Source organism: Puccinia triticina, chromosome 18A (genome assembly GCF_026914185.1).
Source record: "Puccinia triticina chromosome 18A, complete sequence".
In the NCBI taxonomy this organism is placed as follows: domain Eukaryota; kingdom Fungi; phylum Basidiomycota; class Pucciniomycetes; order Pucciniales; family Pucciniaceae; genus Puccinia; species Puccinia triticina.
The window spans coordinates 3,278,863-3,306,650 of NC_070575.1; the positions used below are offsets into that span (position 1 = coordinate 3,278,863).

A 27,788-nucleotide genomic window follows, 5' to 3' on the forward strand; every position below is an offset into this window, starting at 1 on the left:
CCACGCTGGGATGAGATATAGTGGCAGAAACACCCAGAAACTGCCAAAGTAGTGATATTTGGAAACTGATCAGACTGTAGTTGCTGCATTTGGGGGTTTTGTGGTAAACAAAGGTATGTGATGAAATTTTGGACGCTTTTAAACATTTTGGTAACCATATGGCAGAAGAATACCCACGCTGGGATGAGATATAGTGGCAGAAACACCCAGAAACTGCCAAAGTAGTGATATTTGGAAACTGATCAGACTGTAGGTGCTACACTTAGGTGTTTTGTGGTCAGCAAAGGTACATTATGAAACTTTGTGTGCTTGCCAACATTTTGTTACCAATATTTTGGAAAAATTCCCAGGCTGGGATGAGATATAGTTGCAGAAACACCAAGAAACAACCAAAGTAGTGCTATTTGGAAACTGATCAGACTGTAGGTGCTACATTTGGGGGTTTTGTGGTCAGCAAAGGTACGTTATGAAACTTTGTGTGCTTGTCAACATTTTGGTACCAATATTAAGGAAAAATTCCCAGGCTGGGATGAGATATATTTGCAGAAACACCAAGAAACAACCAAAGTAGTTCTATTTGGCAACTGATCAGATTATAGCTGTCGCATAATGGATGTGACCCCAAATATATTATTTCTGGGTTTTATATGCAGAAAAATTCCCCAATGAAATTTTCTGAGGAAATATTCCTCATCAATCTGTGGTTGATATCAAAAGTAGATAAAAAAAAGAACCTGACAAAAATATGCTAAACCACGGTAAACTAATTCCAAAAAGGCCTTCTAGTATGCATGTAGTACTCGAAGTATGCTATGCAATATCTTCAAGAAGTTCAACCAACCAAGTTAAGAATGAGTGCAGGATGGTATCATGAGAGAGGTCAGGGGTCAATGTTTTTCCTTTTTTGAAAAAAAGTAGATTTGGAGAAGCTAACACAGGGGGAAGGAGACAGATTATAGAAGAGTATTAAGGAGACATGGAATACAGACAAAGGTATCAACAGGAATAAAAAAAAATAAAAAAAAATTGATCAATATAAATTGATCAATATACACTATATTGATCAATATAAATTGATCAATATACACTATATTGATCAATATAAATTGATCAATATACACTATATTGATCAATATAAATTGATCAATATACACTATATTGATCAATATAAATTGATCAATATACACTATATTGATCAATATAAATTGATCAATATACACTATATTGATCAATATACACTATATTGATCAATATACACTATATTGATCAATATACACTATATTGATCAATATACACTATATTGATCAATATACACTATATTGATCAATATACACTATATTGATCAATATACGACATCGCAAATTCATCCATCTTGGTAGTGTACAACATCACAAATTCATCCATGTTGGTAGTGATAGCGTAGCATAGCGTAGCATAGCGTAGCATAGCGTAGCATAGCGTAGCATAGCGTATCATAGCGTAGCATAGCGTAGCATAGCGTATCATAGCGTAGCATAGCGTAGCATAGCGTAGCATAGCGTAGCATAGCGTAGCATAGCGTAGCATAGCGTAGCATAGCGTAGCATAGCGTAGCATAGCGTAGCATAGCGTAGCATAGCGTAGCATAGTGGCGTAGCGTAGTGGCCCACTGTTGGTGTTTTTTCTTGGTTTAATGCTTCAATTTCCTTTATATCATCTATCACGGTTAATGGTTGTATTAAATTTGAAATTCTAGGCAAGGTCTGGCAATTGTTGCATGTTTGTATCTTGAAGACAACAAATACTTCTCATTCCAGTCAAAATGGATGGCAAGGCAAATACTTGCCCAAGATCAAGAAGCTTATGAATCTTTGGACTACAACAGTACTTGCTGGCAAGTTGGGTTTGACATTTAAATGCCCAATACTTGGACCAAATTCAACCGAGACCCAGCCAAAACCCAAAAAACCCCGGAAGAATAAGAAGTTGAAGAAGCACATAGCCAATTAATCCAATGAAGATGAACTATTGATTGCCAGAGTATATGAATCTAATGAGCTCCACCACGTAATGGATGAAACTTTGCGGCTGGTGTTCAAGAACGGAGAAGCCCCTCTGCAGTGGCACCTGTATTTTTTTGTTGATGTTACAACTTTGCCCAATGGTTACAAGAAGCAGGAGTTTCTTGCATTGACTAATTGACCTTTCAAGCTCGATTGTCATGGGGCCAGCTACACTTTGTTCTTGTGTGGGTTTTACGGCGGAAAGCACTACTGGTGCAAGTTTCTCAGGACCGGGCCAGTGGGAACCACCGGGATTTGGCTTCATGATGACATGCAGAACAACGGAATTGCTCGGCTGGTCAACCCAGATGCAGCTAGCACAAGTGGTAAAGCTCTGATGACCAGTTGGCTGATGTATTCAAGGACTTGGACGCCAATCAAGGAAGAATTTGTCACCAAAAGCATCAGCAATATCACTCAAGACCACCCCAATGCCAGAGGAAGGCTACCTTTCCTTGGTTATCAGAAGCTGTTCAACGTTGGTACTGGAACCAACGGCGCTACTGAAAGCGGCGGTATGCAGCTTGGTACTCTTCCTGAAATGAACAAAGTAGCTGACCTGAGCGGCGGGCATTCAAGTAGCAACCAACAAGGAAATTCAAGCAAGGATGAAAGCAGCAGCAATAAAGATGATTCAGAGTCGGAAAAGTCACGCGCCAACCATTCAAGCTGCACAAGCCCGGATTCGTTGCAGGATGAGCGTGCTTGGTTCGACATGTCTTCCAAGCTTCCATCACCTCTTCCATCTTTCAGGCCCAATTCCCCTGTCAAGATAACGGAAACTCTTCACAATCTTCCACCCAAAAATCCCTCTCAGAGTAAAATCTGCCCAACAAATGATTGGTCACCCAATTTGAACCCAACCAAAATTGAAACAGTCAAAATTGTTTCAAAAGATAGCGAATCGGCAAAGCCCCAACCTCTCATAGGAAGCCAACTGAAGAACAGAACAAGCCTATTGGAGCAACCTCCTGCCTGTCTCAAAGAAAGCTCTCCGCAGGCACCATCAACACTTGATATTTTTACAAGGCATAAGCCTTGTAAATAGCATCCATTGTGAAATTACCACAAGCCAGGAGGCATTTATAATTTTGCACACCTACTCCCATATTTTCCACCATTGTGAAACAAGCATTGTAAAAGATACTTTGTAATTTTTTTGTGCAAGGGACTGAAATGTAATTTCACAAGTGATTGTCTTACAAGGATCCCCCTTGTAAAAAACAAGCCTTGCAAAAAACTTGTGGGGCCGAAAAACTTGAAATTCACAAGGGTTCACTTACAAGGGATACATTTTTGTCCTTTTAACAGTCGCAAAATTCTCACCAGGCAAAAGGAAATGAGAATTTTGTGATCCATATGAAATTTTGCAAGTGATAAATTGCAAAGCAGGAAACAAAAAACCCAAAAAGAAACCACAGATGACCGCCCAACATCCCTCTCCCAAAACACACAAATATGAGTTTAGCAATCAAATCAAGCTTGCAACGCTTGCAAAGCTTTGCGGGTACTTGATTGCGAGCCCACACGTATGGGCTTCTGTTGTTGGTCACTAGGTATCTTGAATTTTCCCGAAGTCTTTTGCTCTTCAATCGTTGGCTTGATAGTCGTGCTTGCCTGCTTTCCTTTTATGGGACATTTCTTCTCTTCGATATTTGAATCTGTGATCATTGGTTGAGGATTATTAGTCTTCAAGACTTTCAATTGTATCCTGAACTCGCCCGATGCTTTCCGTTTAAGATCACCCGGATTTTCCTCTCCAGAGGGGGCGCCAATTGTTGCTTGGGCTGCTCCAGATGGAGAGCTACCAGCTTCTTGAAGTCGTGTGATCTTCTTAGGTCGCCACTTCTTTTTTTGAGCGGTGGCAACCTCCTTTGCATCCAAGAGTATCTTGGGTGCTTGCTTGTCTGATACCGCCGCGATATGTTGATCTTCAATTGGCAAATTGTCCTCATTAAGCGGCAAATTGACCTTCTTAGGTCGCCGGTTATTTTTGGGAGCGGCGGCAACCTCCTTCCCATCCAATAGTATCAACTTGGGCCCTTGCTTGTCTGATAGAGCCGCGATTTGTTGATCTTCAACCGTCGAATGGTCCTCATTAAGCGTTGGGATGAGTTGACTAGGCAAATTTTTGAGAAGCATGCCCAGATGGGCAAATGGCAACAATCCAGGCGCTCCCAGGTGGTCACAAGCGATGTTTGCAATGCTCTTGGAGACAAATTTGTCTTCGCTTGAGCTCCACAGTCGTGAGTAAAACACCCAGCTCGTGTTGGGTGCGCGTCCAGAAATTGTGCTCTGATCTGGACTGATCAGCCGAGAAATCCCACCGTTCTGACGGTTGTCGTGCATCCATACACCCAAGATGCCGCCAAGATTCTTGAGCATCTTGCACCAGTAATGCGAGCCGTTCCAGAAGCTGCATGCGAAGAGGGTGTATTTGACACCATGGAACTCCAAGTAGCGGGGAAAATCCAATCCCGCCATGAAAGTCTGCTGCTTGTCTTTGTTGAAGATTGTTGAAACTTGAGCAAACAAGTACAAGTGTTGGGGTGCTCCCCCATTCTCAACGGTCAATACGGACTTTTAAATGATATGGTGAGGTTCGGCTGGCTGTTTTGTCAAAGGGCATGACTTGCAGCAAAGTCCAGAAGTGGAGGCAATGCCATCCAAGGCCCAAGTTGCAATCAACCCTTGGACCAAACAAGGTTCCATGTTTGCCGCTTCAAACATTTCCTTCTGAATCCGCAACACCGTAACATCTCGAATTCCACAAGGATGCGGCTTTTCAATGTCTGGTCAAGCTTCACATGTTGCCATGCGGACTTCGGTGACCGTGAAGAGATCTCAAGGAGGATATGAACTTTTTGGATTTTTCCTGAGGAAAGGATCAATGAGCAAGTCAATGAAAAGATTGGTTGAGCAAAAGACACCGGTGTTGAAACTGCCTGGTGATAACTTGTTGGCAGTTGAATGGAGGGAATTTTGACCGGTCGTAAGCATAGAACGGATTTGACCAGTCAGAGTCAGTTCCCAGGTGCTCCTTGCATTGTAATGCTTGACAAGGGTGGTGAAAATGTTGCTCTTGAGGCCATTTTTCCCACAAAGCCAAAGCGGGTTGAACAGGGCATATAGGCTCTCAAGTGCAGCGGCTAACCAGCATCAAAACTTCCTTGCCGGAGCGTCTGAAGCCAAGTAAGAGATGTAGGTAGTCATTGAGTCCTTGATCAAGTTGCGCAATCCGGGAGGCCGGCCTCCGGAATTCTTAGGGAGCAAGGCGGCGGTAGTGTTGGGAGCTTGACCGTCATTGAGCTCAGCTTTCTTGCAGTTGGCAGGGTTGCGTTTGGGTGGTTTCTGCCAACCAATCGACAGAGCACCGGGAAAAAATTCATGTCAACTGGGGGCAGGTGACATGAAGGAACACAGGCTGAGACTCTGCCGCAATTTCAGCATGACTCTGTGCAACATTTTGTTTTACTCATTTGCGCACCAGTGAGTAAGATTGAGTCAGCTCATCCACCAACCTGAACTCCTGAGCTCAAAAGTTGGAGTTCAGACTTTTGTTCAGCTTCAGTTGCAAGGATATGCATTTACACCTTGAGAAGGATCTCTCTTGACTATGGCAATTGCCATTGACACCACTTGATGGCCCGTACATACTGGCCATCCAGCGGGGCTTCGCTTGATGACCGGTACACATGTCCACCATCCAGTGATCCAGGGAGGCTTGCCTCTGCTCAATGGCCCATACACACCGGCCCTGTGTTGTCCTCCTCAATGCAAGGGCTTGGCCAAGTCCACCCCGAGGCCCCTGTATCATTGCAAGCAGGAGCTGTGCCATTGAGTGAAGGGAAGCCCCAGCTGGATGACCAGAGAAGGGGAAAGCCCAGCTCATTTGTATATATGTATGTACATACATACATACATACATACATACATACATACATACATGTATGTACATGTTCTGAGCATAATATGGCCTGATGTGTTGATGAGCTGTGCTAACCAAGTACATACATGGAGGTGAGCAGACTAGCTGAACATGAAACGAGCTCATTGCATGAGCAGTACAAGTGGTGGGCCCAGTGGAGTTGGAATGGAGACTGAACTGGAGATGCCTTCACGTCACCTGCCCCCATTTGACCTGAAATTTTTCCTGGTGGAGCTAGGTCTTGCTGCCCTTTATTCTTTGCGCCGTATTCAATTGAAACTCCCCGCATGACAGCATGCCAGTTGTCTTCAAGGGTCTTGACAAACGCGTAGAGCTGGGCCATGCCGATTATCAGACACTTTTTACCTTCACTTTAGACTCAAACATGGCAATGGTTAGTCGTTGGTAGAAGGAACTTGAATCAAAAAGGGAAGAAACAAACCTGATCATGTAATATAGACAATGCATACTCTCTTGTGCATTTGTGGTATCTGGGAGGTTGTCTTTGCCGTTTCCCGAATCAGAGATCATTGTTTGTTTTGAAGGAAATAAGATAGCCTTGACATCCACCATGGTCCACCAGTCTAACCAACGTCTTGTTTTTGGGAAGAGCCGCCGTAGCTTGTCAATCTTCTGGTCATGAGTTGGCTTCCCTGCTTTGGGTAAGACCAAAAGATCGAGGCAGAGCTTCTGGAATTCTTCCTGTGAATCAAATGGACATGTCAGACCAGCCGGCTCAAAGAGTAAATCAAGCACTGTACCTCTTGCTCAGGTGGGACCACGGCCCGATTACGTTTAACACGGGTGACTTGAGCTCAAAAATGCTTGTGGCACCCTTTCAACTTTGACAGCGCCTGTTGACGATCAGCAACACTGAATACCTTCATGTAAGCCAAGATGAATCCCTCCCTCTGGGCCAGGAAGAAGTCAACAACCTGACGGACAAGTGTCTCCCAATCCAAGAAACTGAAAGAAGGCTGAAGAAACTGCTCAAAGAGCGTGGTGAAATGTGCCTGGTAGTATTTGGCGCTGAGCCCTCAGATCCACAATAATTGGACAGGTATCCAGCGACTGGTCTCCTTGCAGAACATTGAGGTTGATAGTAGATAGCCCGTCTCAAACAGCCTGTAAGTTACGTCAGATAGGAGTCCCCCACTGTATACCTTGTTGTTGTGATCGCGGGTGACCAGACGTTCCGCCATCCACTTGGTTTGGAAGGTTAAATGTTCCACACCGGGTCTGAAGGACGCTGAGATGATGAGGAGACCCACGCTAGAATCTATGCATCAGCTGCCATTCAACGGGGAAAGTTGTATGCAAACAGACTTACTGGTTCCAATGAAACATGTTGTGCAGAAACTTGTTGCCTACACCAGCACCCCCTTTATCTGGATTGATCCCTAGCTCAGTGAGAATGAGGCGCCAATGGTAATGTAGTTGATTGCTATTCACAAATGCTTTGTGTATCTTGGTAACACTCTTGAATGGGTTCAAAGGAGCTGTGGGCTTGCCTAACTGCAGAATTCAATCATTTCTTATTGGATTAGAATCCCGGGCAATGGTGATGAACAAAGATGGCAAAGGAGAACCTACTTTCAGTTTGAAAGCACCTGCACTGGGATTCTTCTTGATCTCATTTTTCAGCTTAAGTTTTGATAGGGGGTCTGGCTTTTTTGGAGCTGGCCATGGGTGGTTGTGAGTGCCGTGGTGACAGAGAATGGCCCAGCCGTTTAGCTTGTTTTTGTCAAATTGGATGAGGGTGTTCTTGCAGGCTTGATGTCCAACCTTTCCGGGGCATTTTCCGGCAGAACCGGGGCATCTTGGATCCCTATTGGCCATTTTGTTTGGATCCCTATTGGCCATTGTGTCAGCAGGGAAAACAGATGAGCTGCAACTAAGAAATGAATGAGATGACATACATCTCCAAATATTCCTCAATCACACCCTTGGCAGTTGGCGGAGACCCCACCCACTGGCAACCTGGTTGATTGCAGATAAGAGCCCCAAGGCAATACATTCGGACACCTTTCCAGGACCTATTGGCTCGCCAATCAACACTTGTAGTCTTGGGGAATCCTACATGCCCAAAGTTGTGGACGGTCATCTCTGGGGTTTCGACAAAGATGGTCTGGCGGTTCGGATACAATGGATACCCTTTGTCATCTAGAGTGCAGTCGTGGTCAATAAAAGTTTGTTCGTTTCCAGAAGGGGCAAAGAAAGTTTTTCTGCCATTTATTGGCTTGTTTTCAGGGTCTTTGGGAGGAGAGTACGGCTGGGATAAATCTTTGTGATTGCTACCGCTGTCCAACATGGCTGGAATAATCACAGACTTGAAGAGGTGAAAATAGAAGCCCGGAAGGAGGGATAAATCAGCTAATGCCAGAAACACAGAGGTGGAGGCAGAATGAATGAGGTGGGGGGGACAGACCTATAATTGGCTGGGCATCCATCGTAATCAAACTGTTGAGGCGTGCAAATTTTGACCATCATCGTGAGGGGGTATGTTTTTCCGGCCAAATACAGGCTTGTAAAACAAGGCTCGTAACCTGTACGCCGGAAAACTACATATCTGTGTTCAAATGTTGATATTCCAGGTGTGGTGTCACGAGGTTTGTGAAACATACAGTGTAATATTACATAACTCTCCTGTACACAGTATGTTTGCAACGTATGTATTACATTGTATGATTTACAAGGGCTGAGAAAAGTCCGAAAGCCCTGGAAAAATATGTTTTACACCATACTTCCTGTAAAATTCCAACCTATATATTTCACAATTCATAAGCCTTGTGAAACAAGTTTTGTAAAATTCACGAACCCACTCCAAAACCAGCCCCCATTTGGAGTGCCCAACCCGGCACTCCAGGCTGGTATGGAGTGAACACCCTGCCACGCCAAAACCAGCCACCCCTCAATGGCCGGTCTGCGCCGGCCATTGAGGGCAGTATGCACACTTGATGACCGGCACAGGCCGGCCATCGAGGGCAGTACACTCGATGACCGGCGCAGGCCGGTCATCGAGCGGACACACCCCTCTCGATGACCGGCACAGGCCGGCCATCGAGGGCAGTACACTTGATGACCGGCGCAGGCCGGTCATCGAGCGGACACACCCCTCTCAATGACCGGCAAAGACTGGTCATTAAGAGACACACTCCTCTCAATGACCGGCATAGACCGGTCATCAAGAGACACACTCCTCTCAATGACCGGTTTGTACCGGTCATCAAGAGGACACACCCCTCTTGATGACCGGAATAGACCGGTCATCGAGAGGACAGATCCCTCTTGATGACCGGGATAGGCCGGTCATCAAGAGGACACCCCCTCTCAATGACCGGTCTATCCTGCTCATTGAAAGGACAAATCCCTCTCAATGACCGGTACAGACCAGTCATTGAGAGGGATATATCCTCTTGATGACCGGTCTATGCCGGTCATCAAGAGGGTGTGTTCTCTTGATGACCGGTACAAACCGGTCATCGAGAGGGATGGATCCTCATTGAGAGGAGTGTGTCTCTCGATGACCGGTCTTTGCCAGTCATCAAGAGGGGTGTTTCCGCTCAATGACCGGCCTGCGCCGGTCATCGAGTGTACTGCCCTCAATGGCCGGCCTGTGCCGGTCATCAAGTGTGCATACTGCCCTCAATGGCCGGTGCAGACCGGCTATCAAGGGGTGGCTGGTTTTGGCGTGGCAGGGTGTTCACTCCATACCAGCCTGGAGTGCCGGGTTGGGCACTCCAAATGGGGGCTGGTTTTGGAGTGAACAATCCTCCACTCCAAAAATCTTAGAGTGGTCCGGAGTTCACGCCTTTTTTGGTGTGCATCCGGCATTTTTTTGGCGTGCCTAAAGCCCAACCCTAAAATTTTATGCTAAAATCTGATCTTTCAGCAATCCAATTTTATACCAAAATTTTATCATTCAGCAACCATGAATTTAGCCGCAAGCATAAAATGGTCCAACGTGAACCGGGCTATTGGATTGGTTACAGCGTTGGATGTCTACTCTTGATGACCAGGTTAATTCAATGGGGGATGAGGCCAATTAAGTTGCTGGAATACCTGGGGTTGTAAATCTGGCAGGTATTCTGGGATCTCAAGCGTGCAGAAAAGCTTCTCAAGCTAAAACAAGGGGATGCAGATCCAGCTTTACAAGTGCCAGATCTGACATTACAAGGCCTTGTAAATTGAAGGGAAGTCGTCCATTCAGAGGAAGAAGTGGATGAGATAGACATCTGCTCAAAGATATAGTATTGGATAAATTTGCAACACTGGTTAATCAAACAACAACTGAGATATTGGAGAGGTCATAGGTGATACATGGCAGGTCTGAGGAAATAGTGATAGCAACTTGGATGAGAGTATCAAAAAATAAGAGGGTCATTGAGTGAAGGTATTTGGATAGTACAGTGTAATTATAACGCTGACATTCTTGAGACAAGTTGAGTCAACAGGTGGCAATTTATTTTAAGATTGTTGAATGCATCTTGCCAGTATTGCTGAAACTGTTTATTCGTACACATGTTGAAGTAGAGAAAGGTATTGATGTGCATGTCGGTTTCCTGGCAAAACGACTTTTGGTGAACGTGATCGTGTCTGCCCATGTTTTTTTTTTTTTGGAAGGCCGATTATTATAAGCGAAGATGGTCGATTTTGCGATTGACGCCACCAATCAAAGCTTTCAAGATAAAGTCAGAAGTAATGACGTTCTGTAATTGGCAATCAAATTGAAAAAGGTATTAACAATGATGAGTTCAGGAACCAGTCAGACGGAGGATGTGGGAAGAGACCAGTGAAAAGATCGGCGGTGGGAGCTGGAGCAAAAGAGATCACTTGCCGTATGATTACTTGCCTGATATGGAGTACAGTCAACAAAGTCCCTAATTTTGTGTTTAGCTTTCAAGTCGTCATCGAGTGCTATCAAATGTCGGGTGGCCTTTATTCAAGGGTAGATAGCAGGATGGGTTTATTTTGTGGTCCATCAGTGGCAGTCTGGCTCGCTCAAAGATATTCACTGCGACACGGACTTACATCGGGATCATTCCCGATCTGGACAAATGAAATTCCAAGTTGATTCAATGGAAACCTATTCGAGTCGAGATACCGGCCGATCTCGACGATGGCCTGCTCTGGGTCTTGACCTCGATCTGGTTCCCCATCTGTAGATCAGGGCGCAAACAATAAAAGATTAGTACGAAAGGTTTAGGAGCCAATCTCCAAACGAGCGGCAACACACCTGTTAAGACGATCAGATTCATTGGCTTGACCATGGGTCCACCATTCTTGGACTGGTGAAGCAGGTTCAGATAAGGGTCGAGGACCCTCTTGATGGAGGCGGCCGTTGGAGTGGATCGTCGGGGAAGGACATTTCGAAAGATTTGTCGAACTTGGTCTGGAGAGTTACAGTTCAAAGCGTGCTGGGGGTCGTTGAAGAAGAACAAATCGATCCCATCCGAGTCGTACTGCACTGCTTTCTCGACCACTCCGCCCAATGCATCTCGGGTTTCATCCCAAAACATCTCTGAATATTTGACGAAATTAAACCGGGATGATCGTCAGTCAGCTGCAATTTGAAAGCATAAATAGATTAGATTAAATTACCCATTGATCCGGAATCATCAACCAAGATGACTACATGAGGTAAAAATGCTCGATCAGCCAGGTTTCATAGGTTTAGATGGCTCCGAAAACAGTTCAAGTAACAAACCAGTATCATACCGACTCAGCATCGCTAGAGGGTCTTCTGCGCCTGGTTGAAATTGATTACCATAGCCTGGGGCATCATGGATGGGTGGGGGTGGTCCGGGAGGGGGTTGGTATTGGTTCTGGTTCGGCAGGTTATTAGAGCCGGGGTAAATGGGTGATGTTGGTTGCGAATGTCCATAGTAATTTCCTGCTTGGCCATGGGGGACCGATTGGCCTGGTGGTGGTCCAGCGGGCGGGGCATATCGGTTATTGGATTGTTTTTGGCTGCTATGTCGAAACAGCTACGAAAAAACAGCTCATTGTAAGACCGAGTAGAGGCAAATTGTTTTCAATGAGCTCAGGTGCTTACGTTCTCCATGTTGCTCGATAGGATTGGATTTTCGATGGAATCTTTCCAGAGGAGGAATGTTTGTGGGGCCGGGCGGTTATATATATGCGCCTGTGAAACTCCCAAGCTGTGCCAGGTGACAGCTCTGACAGCAGAGTGACAGGGCGGTGCGAGTGACAGGCCAGGGTGCGGAGTGCAGACCGAAAGAAAAGCGAACAGCGAGTGGAAAAAGAGGGCAGATGGACATCCCTCAACCAAAACCAGCATCGGTCGACAAATCTTCAGATATTGGTGAGTACCACATTCACATGCCAATTTCACTCACTCATTACTTACCATTCAATCCCAAAGAATCTGCGCCCAATTATAATGGAAACGCCGAGGACGAGAGAGATCTTCCAGGTCAGATATCAAGGCACTTCTGCACAGTGGAGCTACAGAGCAATGCTGAAAAAGCAATGACATCGCTTTAATTCAAATATAGATACCAATCAAGTCGGCAAGAAAGCCACGACCAAATATGAGCGCAAGAAGCTAGAAAAGATGAGGAAGAACTACCATCTCAGTCGGTCTCGACAGCCAGACTATCAAGAACCTGAGTCAAATCCTACGCTCTTTCGCACGATCGAACAATATTATAAACGCAGGCTCTGGGAACCAGATTATAACCTTGGATTCGGCCACCATTCGATCCCCCCGTCGACCCATCTCTCCACCGTTCTTTCGCCTGTCGAAATTGAATGGAGTACGCCCAACCATGCCCAATCCATCCAGGCTCAGATCCGCACCTTACCCGCGACCAGTAGCCAATCCATCAAACCCTGTGAATTCTGTCATCCTCGCACTTCGCAACGCATCTGCACGTTCCCCAAACAATACCCCGGCTTGATTTATTTACCCTCTTACCTCTGCCCACATCAACAAGCTGACCTGGTCGACGATTGTCTCACAAACGGGCTGCGAAAACCTAACGTTACCAACATCGATACGCATTGGCAAACGCCCTATGAGCCTGGGATCTATGAATTATATCGCACTTGGTCGGATCATAACCAAAAGCAACCTGAAGATACAGATTCAGAGACAGCCGCCCAATTCATCCTCAACCCCCGAATCACTCCCTCGAGCTCCAACCCTGAACCCGCCGAAAAGCCCTCTTCGTCGCAAGAAACCGCTAACAAAAGTCGGAGACAGAAGGTCGATTTCGAACCGATCAATTCGGAGAACTTCCTAGTTGCTCGGAACGATCGACCGAAGGAAGATCCCACCAGTTCGAAGACAGTTGAGCCGATACATATCCGGGACGTCTGGATGAACGGCAAGCTGAGATGGTGCACAATCGGCTGGCAGTATCATGTGTGTTGCGTCCCGTTTATCCTCAGCTCCCAGGCGCTCGCATACTCAAAAAATAAATGGCGGTGGTAATTCTTTTAAGTTAGTGGCCAACAAAGACGTATCATTTTGAAAGGGAGCCGACTCCGATCAGCAATCTGGTCCAATCAACTTGCAAAAATTTGGTCAATCATGTGATTCCTTGGGACATGATCGAAGGTGAATTCGAGCAAGAAGGCGACACTTATACCCAAAAAGATAGTTCGACTGACGATTGGAAAACGGATTATAAACCAGAAGCTGGTGTTATAAATTTCTATCAGGTAAGGTGTAAGAGTATTGCATATCAGCAGGATAAAATGAACAAAACTGCAACGACTGATGACACCCGGTATGATTTTTCTGGGGTGGGGATGATTAGTACCGAGATGCGCTGACGGCGCACATCGACCACTCGGAAGTCTCGACGGATGCGCCACTAGTCTCGCTATCCGTCGGCCAAGCATGCATGTTTCTGATCTCTCCGAGCCGAGAGGAAGAGCCGTTGGCGATCAAGCTTGAGAGCGGCGACGGCCTGATCATGTCGGGGCCCAGTCGTAGATACTTCCATGGCGTGCCCAGAATCATCGAGCATAGCTTGCCCGCTTGGCTTCAACAATCCCCTGAGCTCCTCCCTCCTTGGGCCCAGTGGTTCCAGAAAGGCGGAAGAATCAATCTTAACGTCCGGCAAGTCTTCTGATCTTTCTTCTCATCTAGCATGAGCATAGAATCCGGGTCATACACCTCGGTCTCAAAAAAAACTCGGAAAAGAAATCATTCCTCCGCTTCCAAGAGAAAAATAATATGAATCAATTTTCTGGCTGGAATCAGATTTATTCGGGAAAAGACAGATCTTGATCCTGTGTAAGACACATGTGCATCATGAGGACTGTGGGACAAGTTTGCGTGTATTGTTGTTGTCTGTTGCTCATACTTACTTGACTTGGATAAGACAGGGTGATGGACTGCCAGTGTCAGCCTATCTTAGATAACCATCTTTACAGTCACACAATCACCATACTTGATTGGTGCTTAATGAGAATCTTACTCCTTGTACCTGCTCCATTGAAGTATTGGCTTCACTTTTATAATCTTCGGTTGTTGTGCAGCCCATCTCCACAGATCACATCCTCACAATCAGGAGTGGGGTCGGGGGTTGGCTGTTAGATTGTTTCTTGCCATCCTACACAGCATTGAGAATGGTTCAATGTCTGGATTTTGTTACAATTGTTTTGAGTGATTCAAAACTTTTGAATGGCCATCTTTCCAAATATTATGGGGTCATAATCTTGCCAAATAAAATGGGGAACCATATCCAACCAAAAGGAGCAGGGCACCTACAATAGCACTGTTCACGTAAGCTAAACATCAGCAAGATTGAAATAAAGTTTATCCCATTGTGCCAGCCAATTTGGCTGGGAAAGTATGCTGATGTATATCTCTCACATGGTCATAGATTTCTTACGTGAACAGTGCTAATATAGGTACATATTTATGGAGGCTTCCGGCCATGTAATTTGAAAGAGGTCCAAGAGCTAAATGCCTATTTCCCTTTCACAATCTTTTGTGGCAAAAGCTAAGAAGTCCATTCTGAACAGCACCTGTGTGTAGATTTTTGTGAAATACAGCTGATGTGTAAAAGGTTGCTGTTTTCCGCGCTTGTTTATTTTTTTTTGAGACCCAAATTTTTTTTTTTCACCCCCGAATATTTTTTTCCCCCGGCGGGGAAGCCCTGGTCACGCCCCGGCCTCCTCAGCTCACCAACAACACCGGCCGGCCGCAAACCATCAATCCCGCCAAATCTCAACCACCAACAATCAAGCCCGCTAAACCTCGGCCGCATACTGTTGGAACCATCCAGCAACAAAAAATTAAATCAGCTGGTGAGTGTATCTTTCAACTCAATTATTCAGAAGAGCCAGCCAAATCTCATCTCCGTGTACTGATTTTTTTACGATTTGTAGAGATGGGTTATCGCAAGTACTCTGCTGAGTTCAAATACTCAGTTATCAGAGCTGCACTCGATGGGAAGACTCTAGCCAAGATCAACACCTCGTTAGCCTCTTTGATCAGTGTCGATTCTCTTTGACGATGGACAAATCTGTACGAAAGGACACGAGCCGTTGTATGTGATCCCTCCACGTATGAAACCTGAGGCCGGCCATTTGAATTGCTGGACGAAGATGTTGATTTCATCAGAGAGATGATTGCCGAAAAACCGACCGTGTATCTCGATGAAATCCAGCGGGCGTTAGTCGAGGAGCATGGGATCTCGGTCTGCCTAAAAACCATTTCTAAAACCCTTCACAAGCGACTAAACATGTCCAAAAAAACAATTAGAACTGTAAACCCTCGTCAGGACCCCAAAGCCAGGGCTTTTTACATCTCGCGGATCAGCTGTGTGCCAGCCTCCTATCTAGTATTTACAGGCACGTAATTTCCATCTAGTAACAACCTGAACCTTTTCTAATACTTATAATTATTTCATTCTTAGATGAATCGGGAGTCTCGCTTGAGGTGGCAATGCGAACGAGAGGCTGGGCTCCGGTTGGCCAGAGAACCGCAAGGGTGCCGCGCGAGAGGAGCACCCATCAGTACAACGTCATCCCAGCTATTGCCTCCGATGGCTTGGTTGTGCACATGGTCCAGGAAGAAACGATGAATCGGACATCGTTTGAATTTTTCCTGGAACACATTCTGGTCAGCAAAGCAATTTATTTCTCTTCTGGGCTTCGTTGCTGATGCAAGTTTTTGGATCAGGTCCCATCAATGAACCCATTTCCCGGACCTCGTAGTGTGCTTGTCATGGACAATGCACAGATTCACCACCACGGTCGCATCGAAGAAATAGTCGAGGCACGCGGGTGTCTTTTACAGTATCTTCCTGCTTATTCACCCGATTTAAACCCGATTGAGAAGGGCTTTGCGGTTTACAAGTCGGCTTTGCAACGCAACAAGGATCTACTTACGGGTGGCGAGGAGGACTACGAGGTCATTGAAGCTTTTGTTAGTTTTGTTTTTACAGCCGACTTGACTCGCAAACTTTTTCTTGGCGCGGGGTATTTTGTCCATTAACATGTATGGTAGAGACATTAGAAATGAATTCAATTGATCCCCTGCTATGTATGATAAATCACCAAAAAAATGCTCATTTCATTGTGATGCTCGTAAGTTTAGCATTCACAACCAATTGAACTTTTGATATTTTTATAAGCAAAACACAATTTAACTTGTGATATTCTTATAATCTGATATTTTGATTGTAAACACAACAATTCATTGATATTGCATTCAATTCATCAAGACAACAATTTTTTGGGCTCAACTTCTAGCAGGATAAAATCACATAGTGTACCTTTTTAGTGGAGATCAAGAGAGATAGAGAGAAGAAAGGAAATCAAGCAGGAATCAAGTACAACAAAAAACTGGATAGATAGAAAAATTACAATGTCACTTTAATGGAGTTGTTCGCGGCGCCTTCGGAGATGGCGGGCAAACTTTTTGATGCTGCCCACAAGCAACCGGGCGTGGCTCTTCTTAACCCCCTCGGATTCCAACTCTTCAGGCTTGAAGTGTTTGAAACCTGAATAGTGATTGATTCCGTATTTTTCTAGGGCCTTTTTGAGGGCTTCGTCAGTTGGATCCACGTGGCAGAAGTGTAAGTACTCGCTGATATCCACAGAATCGTCTGAGGGGGCCGGGGACGAAGTAGGCACTGGTACCTGACTGACTGGAAAAGCAGCAGTGGCGGCGGCGGGAATACCGGGGGTGGTGGCGGGAATGCCGGTGGCTGCGGCGGGAATGCCGGCAGCTGGAGCGAGATTACCAGCGGCTGCAGCAAGATTACTGGCGGCGGGGGTCGGAAAACCGGCGGCGGCGGGAATGCCGGTGGCTGCAGCGGGAATGCCGGCAGCTGGAGCGAGATTACCGGCGGCTGCAGCAAGATTACTGGCGGCGGGGGTCGGAAAACCGGCGGCGGCGGCTGCAGGCATTGCGTGGTAGGATGTGTAAGTATTTGGTGGGAGCCCCCACACCCAAGATGAAGTTGGCCAACCCATCATTGGGGGAAAGCCACCAATCCCGAACCCATGAAACAATGCTGCCAGCGACGGGGAGACATTCGAGACATTCGCAGGCAAGTTTGGGTTGACGTTACTTGCAGGCAAGATCTCAGTGGCATTACTTGCAGGCGATATGTGTGTGGGGCTGCCGGTGTTTTGGGGCGTTCTAGTACTTTTATTGATTGGACTAGCATCGGTTTCATGCTCTTGACGTCGGCTTGAGAGCCTTTTGTACTCCTCCTTTGTCTGGAATTCGAACCCTGGCCCTTTTGGTGGGTTGTGCACGGTTATCTTGGGGTTATTAGCCTGTAAATCAAAAAGATATTTAAGAAGGATTATTAACGAAAGAAAATGATTCAATACATATATAAAAAGCTACTTGCCATGGCTCAGGCCCAAAGGGCCACTCGATTGTGATAGAGTGCAATGAAACGGGTTGGATCGTTTGGGCTGATCATTACTGGAAGTTCGTGGGATCCGGTCAAGCTTTCACATGGGATGTGGGTCGCTTTGATCTGAAACATGTTGTTCAGTATGTCTTGCGCATGAGTTGCGCCAGCCAAAGGCTTGGGCTCTGGCGATTGTTTGTTACCCCGTTCTTGCCGTGATAGTTGTCTTAAAGCTTTGTTTCTCTGATTGTAATGAAACAAAAAAGTCATAAAATTGCAAATTAGAATGCGAATAGATTTAAATTTGATCAAATTTGAAACTACACACCTCGGCAGCCACCTTGGGATCATTTTGAACCAATAAGATGGTAATCTTATCCTTGAACTTCTAGTTGAGGCCACCTCAAGAAATTCGGCTAGTACTTTGGCTTCATCCACCATCGTCTTGTTCTTCTCTTGGAATTGCCCACCATGAGGAATGATTGCGTACCAATCAATTTCTCCTTTGTTTTCGCGAAGTTGAGCGTGAGTCCCGAACTGTTTTGCATCATGAGTAGTAATCATGTGGATGGCAAAACGCTTGAAAGCTGTGAGATCGCTGTTGGATACCTTCCAAGAAAAGTAAATTTTCTTCTGAGGAACAACTTTTGTGTATTTCTCTTTGGGATCATTGGCCGGGACCCTTTGTCTTTTTGTCGCTTAACCAGACATTATGGCTTTTGGTTTGGGAACGTACAGTCAATAATCAAGCAAGATCTTGACCTTTTTGTCACTTTCAGCTTGATCCTTTGAGGTTGGTTCCCGTGATTGTTCTGATACCAAGCCAACAACTGTTACTGAAGGGCTTTTTGACGTGCTTGAGGGATCAGCGGCTGGGGACGGAGTTTTTGGACTTTTGGGGCCAAACAACCACTCATCAATTTCGTCTAGCGACCCGCTTTGCTTGATGAGACTGGAATAGTCTGAAGAAAAAAGAAAACAATGATTATTCAATGGAACAGATCAAAGATAAGAAGAAAAAGAATAAAAATACATACCTTGTTCCATGGTGGTAGGCAACCCAAAATCGTTGTTTGACGGTGTCAACGGTTTGCGGCGGTTTGCGGCCGGTGCTTTTGGAGAGCTGAGGAGGCCGGGGCGTGACCAGGGCTTCCCCGCCGGGGGAAAAATATTCGGGGGTGAAAAAAAAAAATTGGGTCGCAAAAAAAAATAAACAAGCGCAGAAAACAGCAACCTTTTACACATCAGCTGTATGCCCCCAAAAAAGGTGGTAAGTTTGCTTCCAACACCCCAAAACATGAAGACGCACATGTCCCACCAAAACTTGTAGCGAGAGTCAGTTTCGATCCGACGACCTCTGGGTGACTTCAGATGACTGAATATGAGCCCAGCGCGCTACCAGCTGCGCCATCTCGCTCATGGGAGACTTGATGATTTCACGCTCAAGCACCCCATGCTGAGTAACTCTTCATCTGACACACATGAACTAATGCACAGCAGATAGAGCTTGATAGAATAATATCATACAGAATTTGAAGTAAGATCAACAGCTAATAAAAATGCTAGGTGGATATCTGACTATCACGAACCCCATAAAATAAGTGTGAGAGTAAATGTCAGGTTTGCACATGTTAAGTGCATTTTGGGTTGGTACGGTTGGGTAAGTCGATCAAAACAAAACTAGGCTATCTCATCAGGAATGACAACTTGAGCCTGGGCGGGAGCGCCATCCGCAGGGGTTACTTGGCCGTTAGAGCCAGTTGGTTGTGGATTAGCTGCAGCGGGGTCCGAAGCGAGAGCGCTAGTGTCGGCATCTCCAGCCCCAGTCTTATCGATGATGCCGCCCTCACTGAAGCACAAGATCCCGACACGGTCGAGGTCCTGGACGATTTTCTCAGCCTCGGGGATATCCATGTCGCCGATGACCTGATTGACCTGCTCGAGCTGCATAGATTTAAGCGCTTTTTGGAGCTTCTTGGGGAACTGGTTGAAGGTGTTCCAACGGTCCCAAAGGAACTTGCGGACCTCCTCCACATCCAACTGGTCCGCCTCCGCCGGGTCCTCCGTCTTCAGCTCTAAGTTCTCCGGCGGCGGGCCCTCCGGCACTTCGAAGGTGATCGACGTCGTCGGATTCGTTGGCACTAGCTGGATTTGCTCCTTCTGTGATGGCTCCTGCGATCTTTCCGCTATAATCACCGCACATCGGTTCGATATCCGGTCGTATGTCGAGTTTACATCATCTATGAAGACCTGCATCGCCTTGGGTTCACCTGAGCCAATCCTAGTAGTGCAAATAAACCAGGTTAGGTAGACCCGAAGACAGGTACCGGAAGATGGTGAAATCGAGCATCAAACGGAAATGAGAAAGATCAGGCGACTTACTTGCGGAAGAAGAGACTGACACCGTCTCTGCCTAGCTTTCGACAATACTGCAACAATAGCCCTTGGTGAACGCAGTTCTTGGCATAGGTTTTCTTGCCTTTCATCTCCGACTCGAACGCTTCGACAAGCAACGCATCAGTTGTTGATTCGTTAAGGTACAGTGAAGGGTCGGCTTGGATAGCTGAGAGGGAAGAGGAATAGTCGGATGATTTGATCTTTGCAAATTTCTGTGCTGAGGGTGATAGCCGTGGCAGCTCTTCGTCGTCGTCATCGTCATCATCTGACTCTCCTTCGCTGTTGCTGTCCTGCGTTTTAAGAAAAAAATTGTCAGCCTAGAGCCATCCAAACGGTTTATAATAGGTTTAAAACAAACTTGTCCTGGGCTGGCTGCACTGGCCTTGGGGTTCAACACTTCAATGTTAGTTTTCTTGACCTTCTTGGTCGACTTGGATTGAGAAGGTGCAGTGATTGGTTCATCGATGGCAACTGAAGGTTTTTTGTCGACGTGCTAAACAAAAAATGGCAAGTGATGTTAGATCTGATGAGAACTCTTGAGCAACCCAATATTCATCCGAAGCGTGATTCCGGGGATGTATGAAAGCAAAAAGAAGCTGCGAACCGAAACATCGAATCCATCGTGAATATCCTCGCTAGTGATATGTCTTTGGGCCTCGAATTCCTCCTTTTCCAGTTCGACCTTGCGCTTTTTTTCGCGATCAGCGAGTCGAGTGAGGTGGAAGTTGAGTTCTTTCTCGGCAGCGGCGTCTTGATCGGCCACGGAAGTGTCTTTAATCTTGGTGAGAATTTGCGAGATCAGATTGAAGATCATCTGGTCTATCGATGGTTGTTCATCGGAAGAAGGTGGCTTGGCATGTCCCTCAGCTGAAAGCTTCGAGGCCGTCTGTCGTAGATGGTCCGCTCCGCCTTTCGCAGTGTTCGCCACAAGCTCCTGGATCTTTTCTAGGAGAGCCGCGTTCATCGGTCCCTCCTTCTTGAGACTCTCAATCTTGATCTTCCTTTCATCTCGTTGTTGATGGATCTGACGCTGCTTGAGACGAATGAAACTTCGTTTGTCGACACTGCCCAAAAGAAACGTTAAGAGTGATATCAGCCATTGTTGGGCAGGCAAATCAGGCCAACTACATCCCCACATACTTTGGATGGCATTCGATGTCCGAGTCATCGGATAACTGGAGCGGAACCATGAAATTCAGCGGACGTGATATGGTCAGACTGTGAAAATTGTATATTAAAGGCGTACCTCCAAAGCATCCCACTTGGAATAGTTGAGGGGCATTTTGTTGAATCGAAGTTGCAAGACGAGATATGTTGAGGATAGTAGTGGTACCTGATGGAGATTGTTCCGAGTTTCTGTCGTGGATTTACCAGACACCGATGCTATGTATGTAATGCGTTGGTGAAATATCACAGGGCCCGGTGCACCCGGCTATCTGGATTCTGGACTCGTCCCGCCGGGCGCTGCACCAGAAAAGTTCCAGAACCGTCTCGAAGGGTTCGGTCCCCATTCCTTCATCGGCATTCGGCATCGCAGCACACCATACACAGTTTCAGACACCTCTGACTCTCAGCGTACAGCAGCGCAGCAATCAAACCCTGTTAAAATCAGACTTCCCTTGAAAAGAGTTGTGGTTTGGCCCTTTCGGAAGCAAGATCCAACTGAAATCAAAAAATATGCTAGCATGCACAGCATGGTGTTGAAGCTGGGTTTGCTGGAATTGTGCATATTGCCACCCACTCCAAAATTAATTATTCACAGGAGTGGATCATACACTCTCATTTATCTTCAGCTTTTCCATGCCTGAGTTTATCAGCTCTACAGCTCTCAGGCCGTCTAGCCCTGTTCTTTATCCTATTTACATCTCTCAACAAGAGATGTACGAGCTACGTATTGCTCTTGGGTCAAACATTGCCCTCTGTCTCAGAAAGACTAGTTCTAGTCTCCTAGACTCCTGATTGCTGCCTGTGGTCAATTGATTGTTGGATATTGCTTGAATCACGAAGGATGTATTTCAAGGGTGGGTGGTTATCAAGGAGTGAAAACGAGCGTACTTATATATTTAGCGAAACGATTACAAGAGAAGTAAGATAACTAGAAAGGAACAGATCACGAGTCCAGGGAAAGAAGAAGAAAACACCGGGCTCCGCAAACAATGATTAGAGGCTCGAATTGAACTTCTCATGCAACTAAGACGGCTAAATTTCCGAGGCGGAAGTGGAGTAGCAATACTTCCGGGATCAAGGGGAGACTTTTGCTAGATTTAGGTGGATGGCCAGCTTGCAGAAGGGGAAGCAACTTGCCCTAAAAGAAATTGTAGGATTTGGAAGGCTCCTCGTGATTGGTATTGCGGAACCATATGGCCGGCTTTCTCGAGCTCGACAAAGGTCAGGCCGCGTTCGGTAGCCTGAAAAATTGAATCAGCATTAATCTTCTCGAATACTTTCACTTCTAAGGGCCAGAGATGACTTACGAAGCGTCCGGTAGCACCTTGGCCTGCAATGATGAAGTCTGTGTTAATTGGCTTGCGGAATCCTTGATCATGGCCCCATGTCAAGTTTCTGTGTAATCAAGAGATCAGTATTGAATTTTCATGAAGGCTCGGAGACGACAATTGCTGAAAAGGGTACTCAACTGCAGGACCAGTTTAGTTCCTTGGTTGATTATCACCATGTCGGTTAGTCCGGAAGCTAAATGAAATGATAGTCAATGAGATAAAGAAAAATATGAGCATTAGTTGTAGCGTATGATGCTGGTCATTAGCGAGTCAAGCGACTGACCAATTACGGATCTTTTGTTTCTGTCAATGACACTGGGTAACACAGTAAAAACTGGAGGGAGGGATTGGTCTCCATTGGGGAATACCTTTACAATGCGGGATGATCAGGTCGTTTCATTCGAGACACTTTGATAGAGGATCTGGACTCGGATATGTTCAGCTTACTCCGTGTGTGCACTCGACCCACTTTCCATTGGTCGGCACATGCAACGCTTGTTTGACGTCATCCCTGTTGAAGTACACTGCGTCACCTTGCATCCCCGGCCACCGCTGAGGCGCGTCAAGGACATCCCAGAATGCGGGTGGAATATCGAGAACCTGACTGTTAAATAGTCTCTTCATGAACAACTTGCTGGGGTGTAAATATGCCAGGGAAACTACAAAGAACTTACTATACGTTGAATGCTGAAAAACGTATCAGACGAGCCAAGAATAAGTCAATCATCAGAAGGAAACGTTCCACTGATCGTATTTCACTTGCCTGGGTTAGCCAGCTTAGCTGCTTCGTAAACCTGCGTTAAACCATGTCATTCAGTCACGCATCGATTATGGTGAAAGCTCTCTGATTGCATCTTATATTTGAAATTGACAGTCATCTCCACATACCATGCTAAATGTATCACAGCTCATGTTCGATTGTTGGCCTTCATTGACTTTTTGATACAAGACGCGATAATTAACGAGAAGATTAGTGCTGATGGCGCAAACGGTTGTTAGTAGTTTGGACTTGGTGACGTTTACTCACAGGATCCGACCCTAGGATCAGCAAACGGACCTCGGGGAGGCGGATACACTTCGTACTGCCAAAGTAAAAACAGCGACATGGTGAGCAACATCGTACACTAAAGAAGACCTGTCGAGAACTGGGAAACCTTAGCAAGGTAGTCGGCATATCCACATTCTTGATGCAGACGGTTGATAGTTGCCGTAAAGGTTTTGTTTAAAGCAAACACGTGTTCGTATCGCTTGACGAATGGGACGATGGGGATTTGTTCTTGCATCACTACCCTGTAAGGCCAAATTCATTCGGTGTCAGCCGGGGCCAGTTATCATAACCTAAGTAAGGTCTTGCATACCACGACAAGGACGGGTTCACTAGGTACATGCCCTGAAGCTTCAAGTTCAAGCGCGACTGGTAGGCGTAAATGTAATCAGCCAGGTAGGGGACGTAATATCCAGCGTAAGATTCTCCGCTAACTGTGTTCTTAAAAGGCGTCAGCTCGCAATAGGACCAGCAAATAGTGAAACGGTGCAGGCAGGCTGGATGAAATCACACGCACGCCAAAGATTCTTGCCGCCCATCTCTGGAAATACCTAGAGGCGGACAAATTTAGATGTTTAGGTTCAAGTGAAGCAAATGCACGATTGGGACAAGTTTAACTGACCTGAAGGAATTGGTTGAAAAAGTTGAACAAGTCTCGTGACACGTCGGTCTGATTGGTTGCTGTCGGTTTACCAACTGAATACCCTGTGCCAATAGGATGTTCCACATATATCATTGAAGTGGCATTGGTCCAAGAGCTTAATTTGGTTTTGGGAAAGGACAGTTGGGAAATTCATATCAGAATAACACATTCTTCATACGAAAAAGTCACACATTCTGCTCACTATGGATTTGGTGTCGGACGAGCTTGCCCAAATCTCCATTCGATCTGCAAGAAGAACGATGGGGAGAAAACTGCTTTAATGCAGTTTGGCCTCCAAGTCAGGTAGGAACCTAGCGGAACTTACAGGGCCGGTTTCTTGTAGCATCGATTCAAGAGAGCTACAGCCTGGACCGCCGTTGGTCTGGAGAGAAACCAATTTATCAGACTGGCAAAGAAAAAAAATGTTTCAGATGGAGATGTGCGCTCACCCAAAATGTCAAGTCATTGGCCCCGACGCGCTGAGCTGCAGGCCAAAACCAAAAGAAAAATTTGCGCTTCTCATTTGGATCTGAAGATAAGGGCATCAAACCTGCATAGCTGATTTGGGAAACAGATTTCGGCCGTTCCCCACCGCTATCAGCTACGAGATGGCAACAGCATTGGAAGGGGAAAAATCCTACCTGGGACCAGCGGCGAACTCGACAAATGGTAGTTTACTTCCATCCACATAGTACTGTTGTGCAGCTTGCGAAGAAAACCGCAAGGGAAATGTGGATCCTGAGCCACCGGCGGTCGCGGGCCGGCCGGTTTGAGAGCCGTACTGCGGATTCGCGTAAGGGCCGGTTCCAGCGCCGTATTGCGGATTCATGCCGGGTTGCGCATTCATGCCGGGTTGCGCGTTCATGCCGGGTTGCGCGCTCATGCCGGGTTGAGAGCCGCGCTGTTGGCCCATGGCAGGTGTAAAAGCATTCTGGCCCGGTTGACCAAGACCAGCCTGAGGGAAGGAGGGGTACCGAGGATGAGCTGCGCTCTGTGGAAAGCGATTGAAAGGAGACGCTCCTTGGAAATCCCCGTTAGGTGTCGAGAACCTGGATCCTAACGGGTTCGAGAGGGATGAAGCAGTGAAGGGAGAACGGAATCCTTGGGCTGTGGTACTGCCGAGTAAACTGAAAAGGAGCGTGATTGGCTGCCCTAGCGCTGTGATGAACATCGTGTCAGCGGGGGAAAGGGGCTGGCTTGCAAGTTGCAGCCGTGTAAGGAAGGTGGTGTAGGATGGAGCTTGTTGGCGGCGGAGTGGAAGTGAGACCCGCCAGCTAGCTATGGCCTACGTCTTTATGTACGTGGTTCAAGATTAGAACAGCGAGAAACAGCAAGATGTCCCCCAGATACCCACCAATACAAAAAAACATTTCCTTGCCCTGCGGGAATTGACTTGCAGCCTCTCACACCTTTCAATCCTCTCGGTCCTAGACTCTCAACAGCTCGCAATACCACGCGGAGACCAACTGGTCAAGATTTTTTCGAGCTCAAATTGGACCCTTGGAGGAGTGGTTCTTTACCAGGTCGCCTGTTGCTGATAAGGCTTGGTTGACTTTAAACCTCCATTCACTCTGAGATGATGCTTCTCACAGCAGCTCGCAGCCGGGCAACTTATGTAACATTTGATACTACGGGTGGATGGAAGGTTTTTGGGAATTTAGTTGTTGAAGTCGACGGGCATCAGAAAGATGCATCTTCGCGTTCAAATGAAGTAACCCGATGTAGCCCGATGTCAGCTGATATCTCCCGATGCAAATGCTGATCAGAGCAACTCTGCTATGTATTGATGTTGGCTTCCCCGGCGTGTGTATCGGGGAAATCGGCCTCGTTTGAAATGCCTCTCCCAAAAAGCGGCGGGGTACCGTGACCCAGAGTGACTTCCATACAAAATCTGTTTTTTTGGTGCAGGTAAAATAGTTTTTTTTTTGTGCTTTTCCGTTATTTTGAAAAACACATATCTGAAAAAACAGGATGTGATAAACATGTACCACAAACATCCCCAAGACTCCAGAATTTCCACAATCAACCATGTCCAGCCTCCAAATCGCCCGTCCCAAAAACATTTGAGCATCCACTGAGCCGCTGCCTCCATATTCGGAGCCCCGCCGACTTGGACAGCTTTGATGCGATCTGCAATTGCTGAGAGCAATTTCTCCGTGGGTAAAGGTTGAGAAGCATCAATATCGTTGCTGATGGACGGAGCAAAAGACGGAGGGAGCTTCAGAATTTCGGATATCCTCAGGATGGATTTAGAAGGCGAAGAATATCGCAGGAGAAGAAGGTGGAAGAGGTATGATGCTAGGTCATAAGGGTCGAAAAGATCTCTGGTTCATTGTTGAGCTCGAAGAAGTTTATTCAGAGCAATACATAATTGCAAAGCGAGACAACCATATCAATAAGATCAGATGATAAGAGCAATGGAGTGTGATCAAGAAAGACGCCCAGAGTGCGACCGAGAAATATGACTATATGATTTTAAGACCGAGTGATAAAAGCAATGGATAACAGCCAATAAAGACAAGATCAGAGCAATAAATCACAATTGGGAAATAAACTGTATTGATTGATCAATCAATTGAGAAAGAAAGAGAACTGTATCTTGATCGATCGAGAAAGAGGATCGTATTTTGATCGATTGGAAAAGAGAACCGTATCAATAAGAGCAATAAGAGCAATAGAATGCAACCAAGTGACTGTTAAACATGATTGATGTTGAAAAGGTGAAGCACATAAATAGATCAGCGAGTGGAGGAAGGACAGATTCACAATACAAGTCATGCTTACAATTTATTCTTTCTTTTTGTTTTCCTTTGCCTCTTTAAATTTCTTCTCAAGCCACACCTGGCAAACATGATTGTTTGCAGTCCGAAGGAGGGTAAGGAAGGTGCGGGCCGAGCCGTTTTGAGTTTCTTTGGTTTGGCTGTTGGCTTCTTGGGCTTGGTTTTCTTGGACTGAGCCATTGGAGTAGGTGTTGTTGTTGGGTTGGGTGTTGATGAGAGTGGTGGGATGGTGTCCATTAGGACAATTGGATCAATGAGATTGATGGACTTGGGCATTTGATGCTACTGGGATGGCGGCGGCGGCGGAGAGAAAAATAGCATCCAAAAAACAGGTCCGGACCTGTTTTTGAAAATGGGTGATTTTCAAGGGAATCTGTTTTCTGGATTTCACAAAAAACAGGTGCTGTGGTACGTGTTTTTTGGGGAAAACTGTTTTTTGTAGAAAAAAACAATTTTCCCGGGAAAAACTGTTTTTTGTAGAAAAAAACAATTTTCCCGGGAAAAACTGTTTTTCCGCCTGCTATGGTACAGGCCCTTAGGGACGCTTGACCTTCATTGCGACGTCAAAGGGTCCTCTTTGTTGCGTCAAACTTTCAAGTG

At 46.1% G+C, this 27,788-nt stretch overlaps 4 protein-coding genes across 4 annotated transcripts; 1 reads left to right on the forward strand and 3 right to left on the reverse strand.

Annotated features, from left to right (window-relative positions):
* Positions 1 to 10,601: 10,601 nt before the first annotated feature.
* On the reverse strand, positions 10,602 to 12,034 carry PtA15_18A351 (uncharacterized protein; the record flags this gene model as incomplete). The annotated part of the gene is made up of 7 exons (XM_053164881.1): positions 10,602 to 10,679; positions 10,808 to 10,906; positions 11,002 to 11,129; positions 11,207 to 11,491; positions 11,572 to 11,601; positions 11,678 to 11,957; positions 12,026 to 12,034. The coding sequence occupies 7 exons, from the start codon at positions 12,032 to 12,034 to the stop codon at positions 10,602 to 10,604; spliced, it is 909 nt and encodes a 302-aa protein (XP_053028846.1).
* A 209-nt stretch (positions 12,035 to 12,243) lies between these two features.
* PtA15_18A352 (uncharacterized protein) lies at positions 12,244 to 14,075 on the forward strand (the record flags this gene model as incomplete). The annotated part of the gene is made up of 5 exons (XM_053164882.1): positions 12,244 to 12,295; positions 12,356 to 12,406; positions 12,489 to 13,360; positions 13,444 to 13,659; positions 13,758 to 14,075. The coding sequence occupies 5 exons, from the start codon at positions 12,244 to 12,246 to the stop codon at positions 14,073 to 14,075; spliced, it is 1,509 nt and encodes a 502-aa protein (XP_053028847.1).
* A 5,430-nt stretch (positions 14,076 to 19,505) lies between these two features.
* PtA15_18A353 (uncharacterized protein) lies at positions 19,506 to 21,504 on the reverse strand (the record flags this gene model as incomplete). Its single annotated transcript, XM_053164883.1, has 6 exons — positions 19,506 to 20,106; positions 20,208 to 20,512; positions 20,581 to 20,715; positions 20,827 to 21,286; positions 21,363 to 21,397; positions 21,469 to 21,504. The coding sequence occupies 6 exons, from the start codon at positions 21,502 to 21,504 to the stop codon at positions 19,506 to 19,508; spliced, it is 1,572 nt and encodes a 523-aa protein (XP_053028848.1).
* Positions 21,505 to 22,486: 982 nt separating this feature from the next.
* PtA15_18A354 (uncharacterized protein) lies at positions 22,487 to 25,579 on the reverse strand (the record flags this gene model as incomplete). Its single annotated transcript, XM_053164884.1, has 16 exons — positions 22,487 to 22,630; positions 22,697 to 22,784; positions 22,859 to 22,913; positions 23,004 to 23,088; positions 23,168 to 23,393; positions 23,480 to 23,514; positions 23,609 to 23,655; positions 23,748 to 23,802; positions 23,875 to 24,010; positions 24,079 to 24,199; positions 24,283 to 24,316; positions 24,388 to 24,523; positions 24,611 to 24,654; positions 24,734 to 24,790; positions 24,858 to 24,966; positions 25,050 to 25,579. 16 exons carry the CDS (start codon positions 25,577 to 25,579, stop codon positions 22,487 to 22,489), a joined length of 1,902 nt encoding a protein of 633 aa, XP_053028849.1.
* Between the last annotated feature and the right edge of the window lie 2,209 nt (positions 25,580 to 27,788).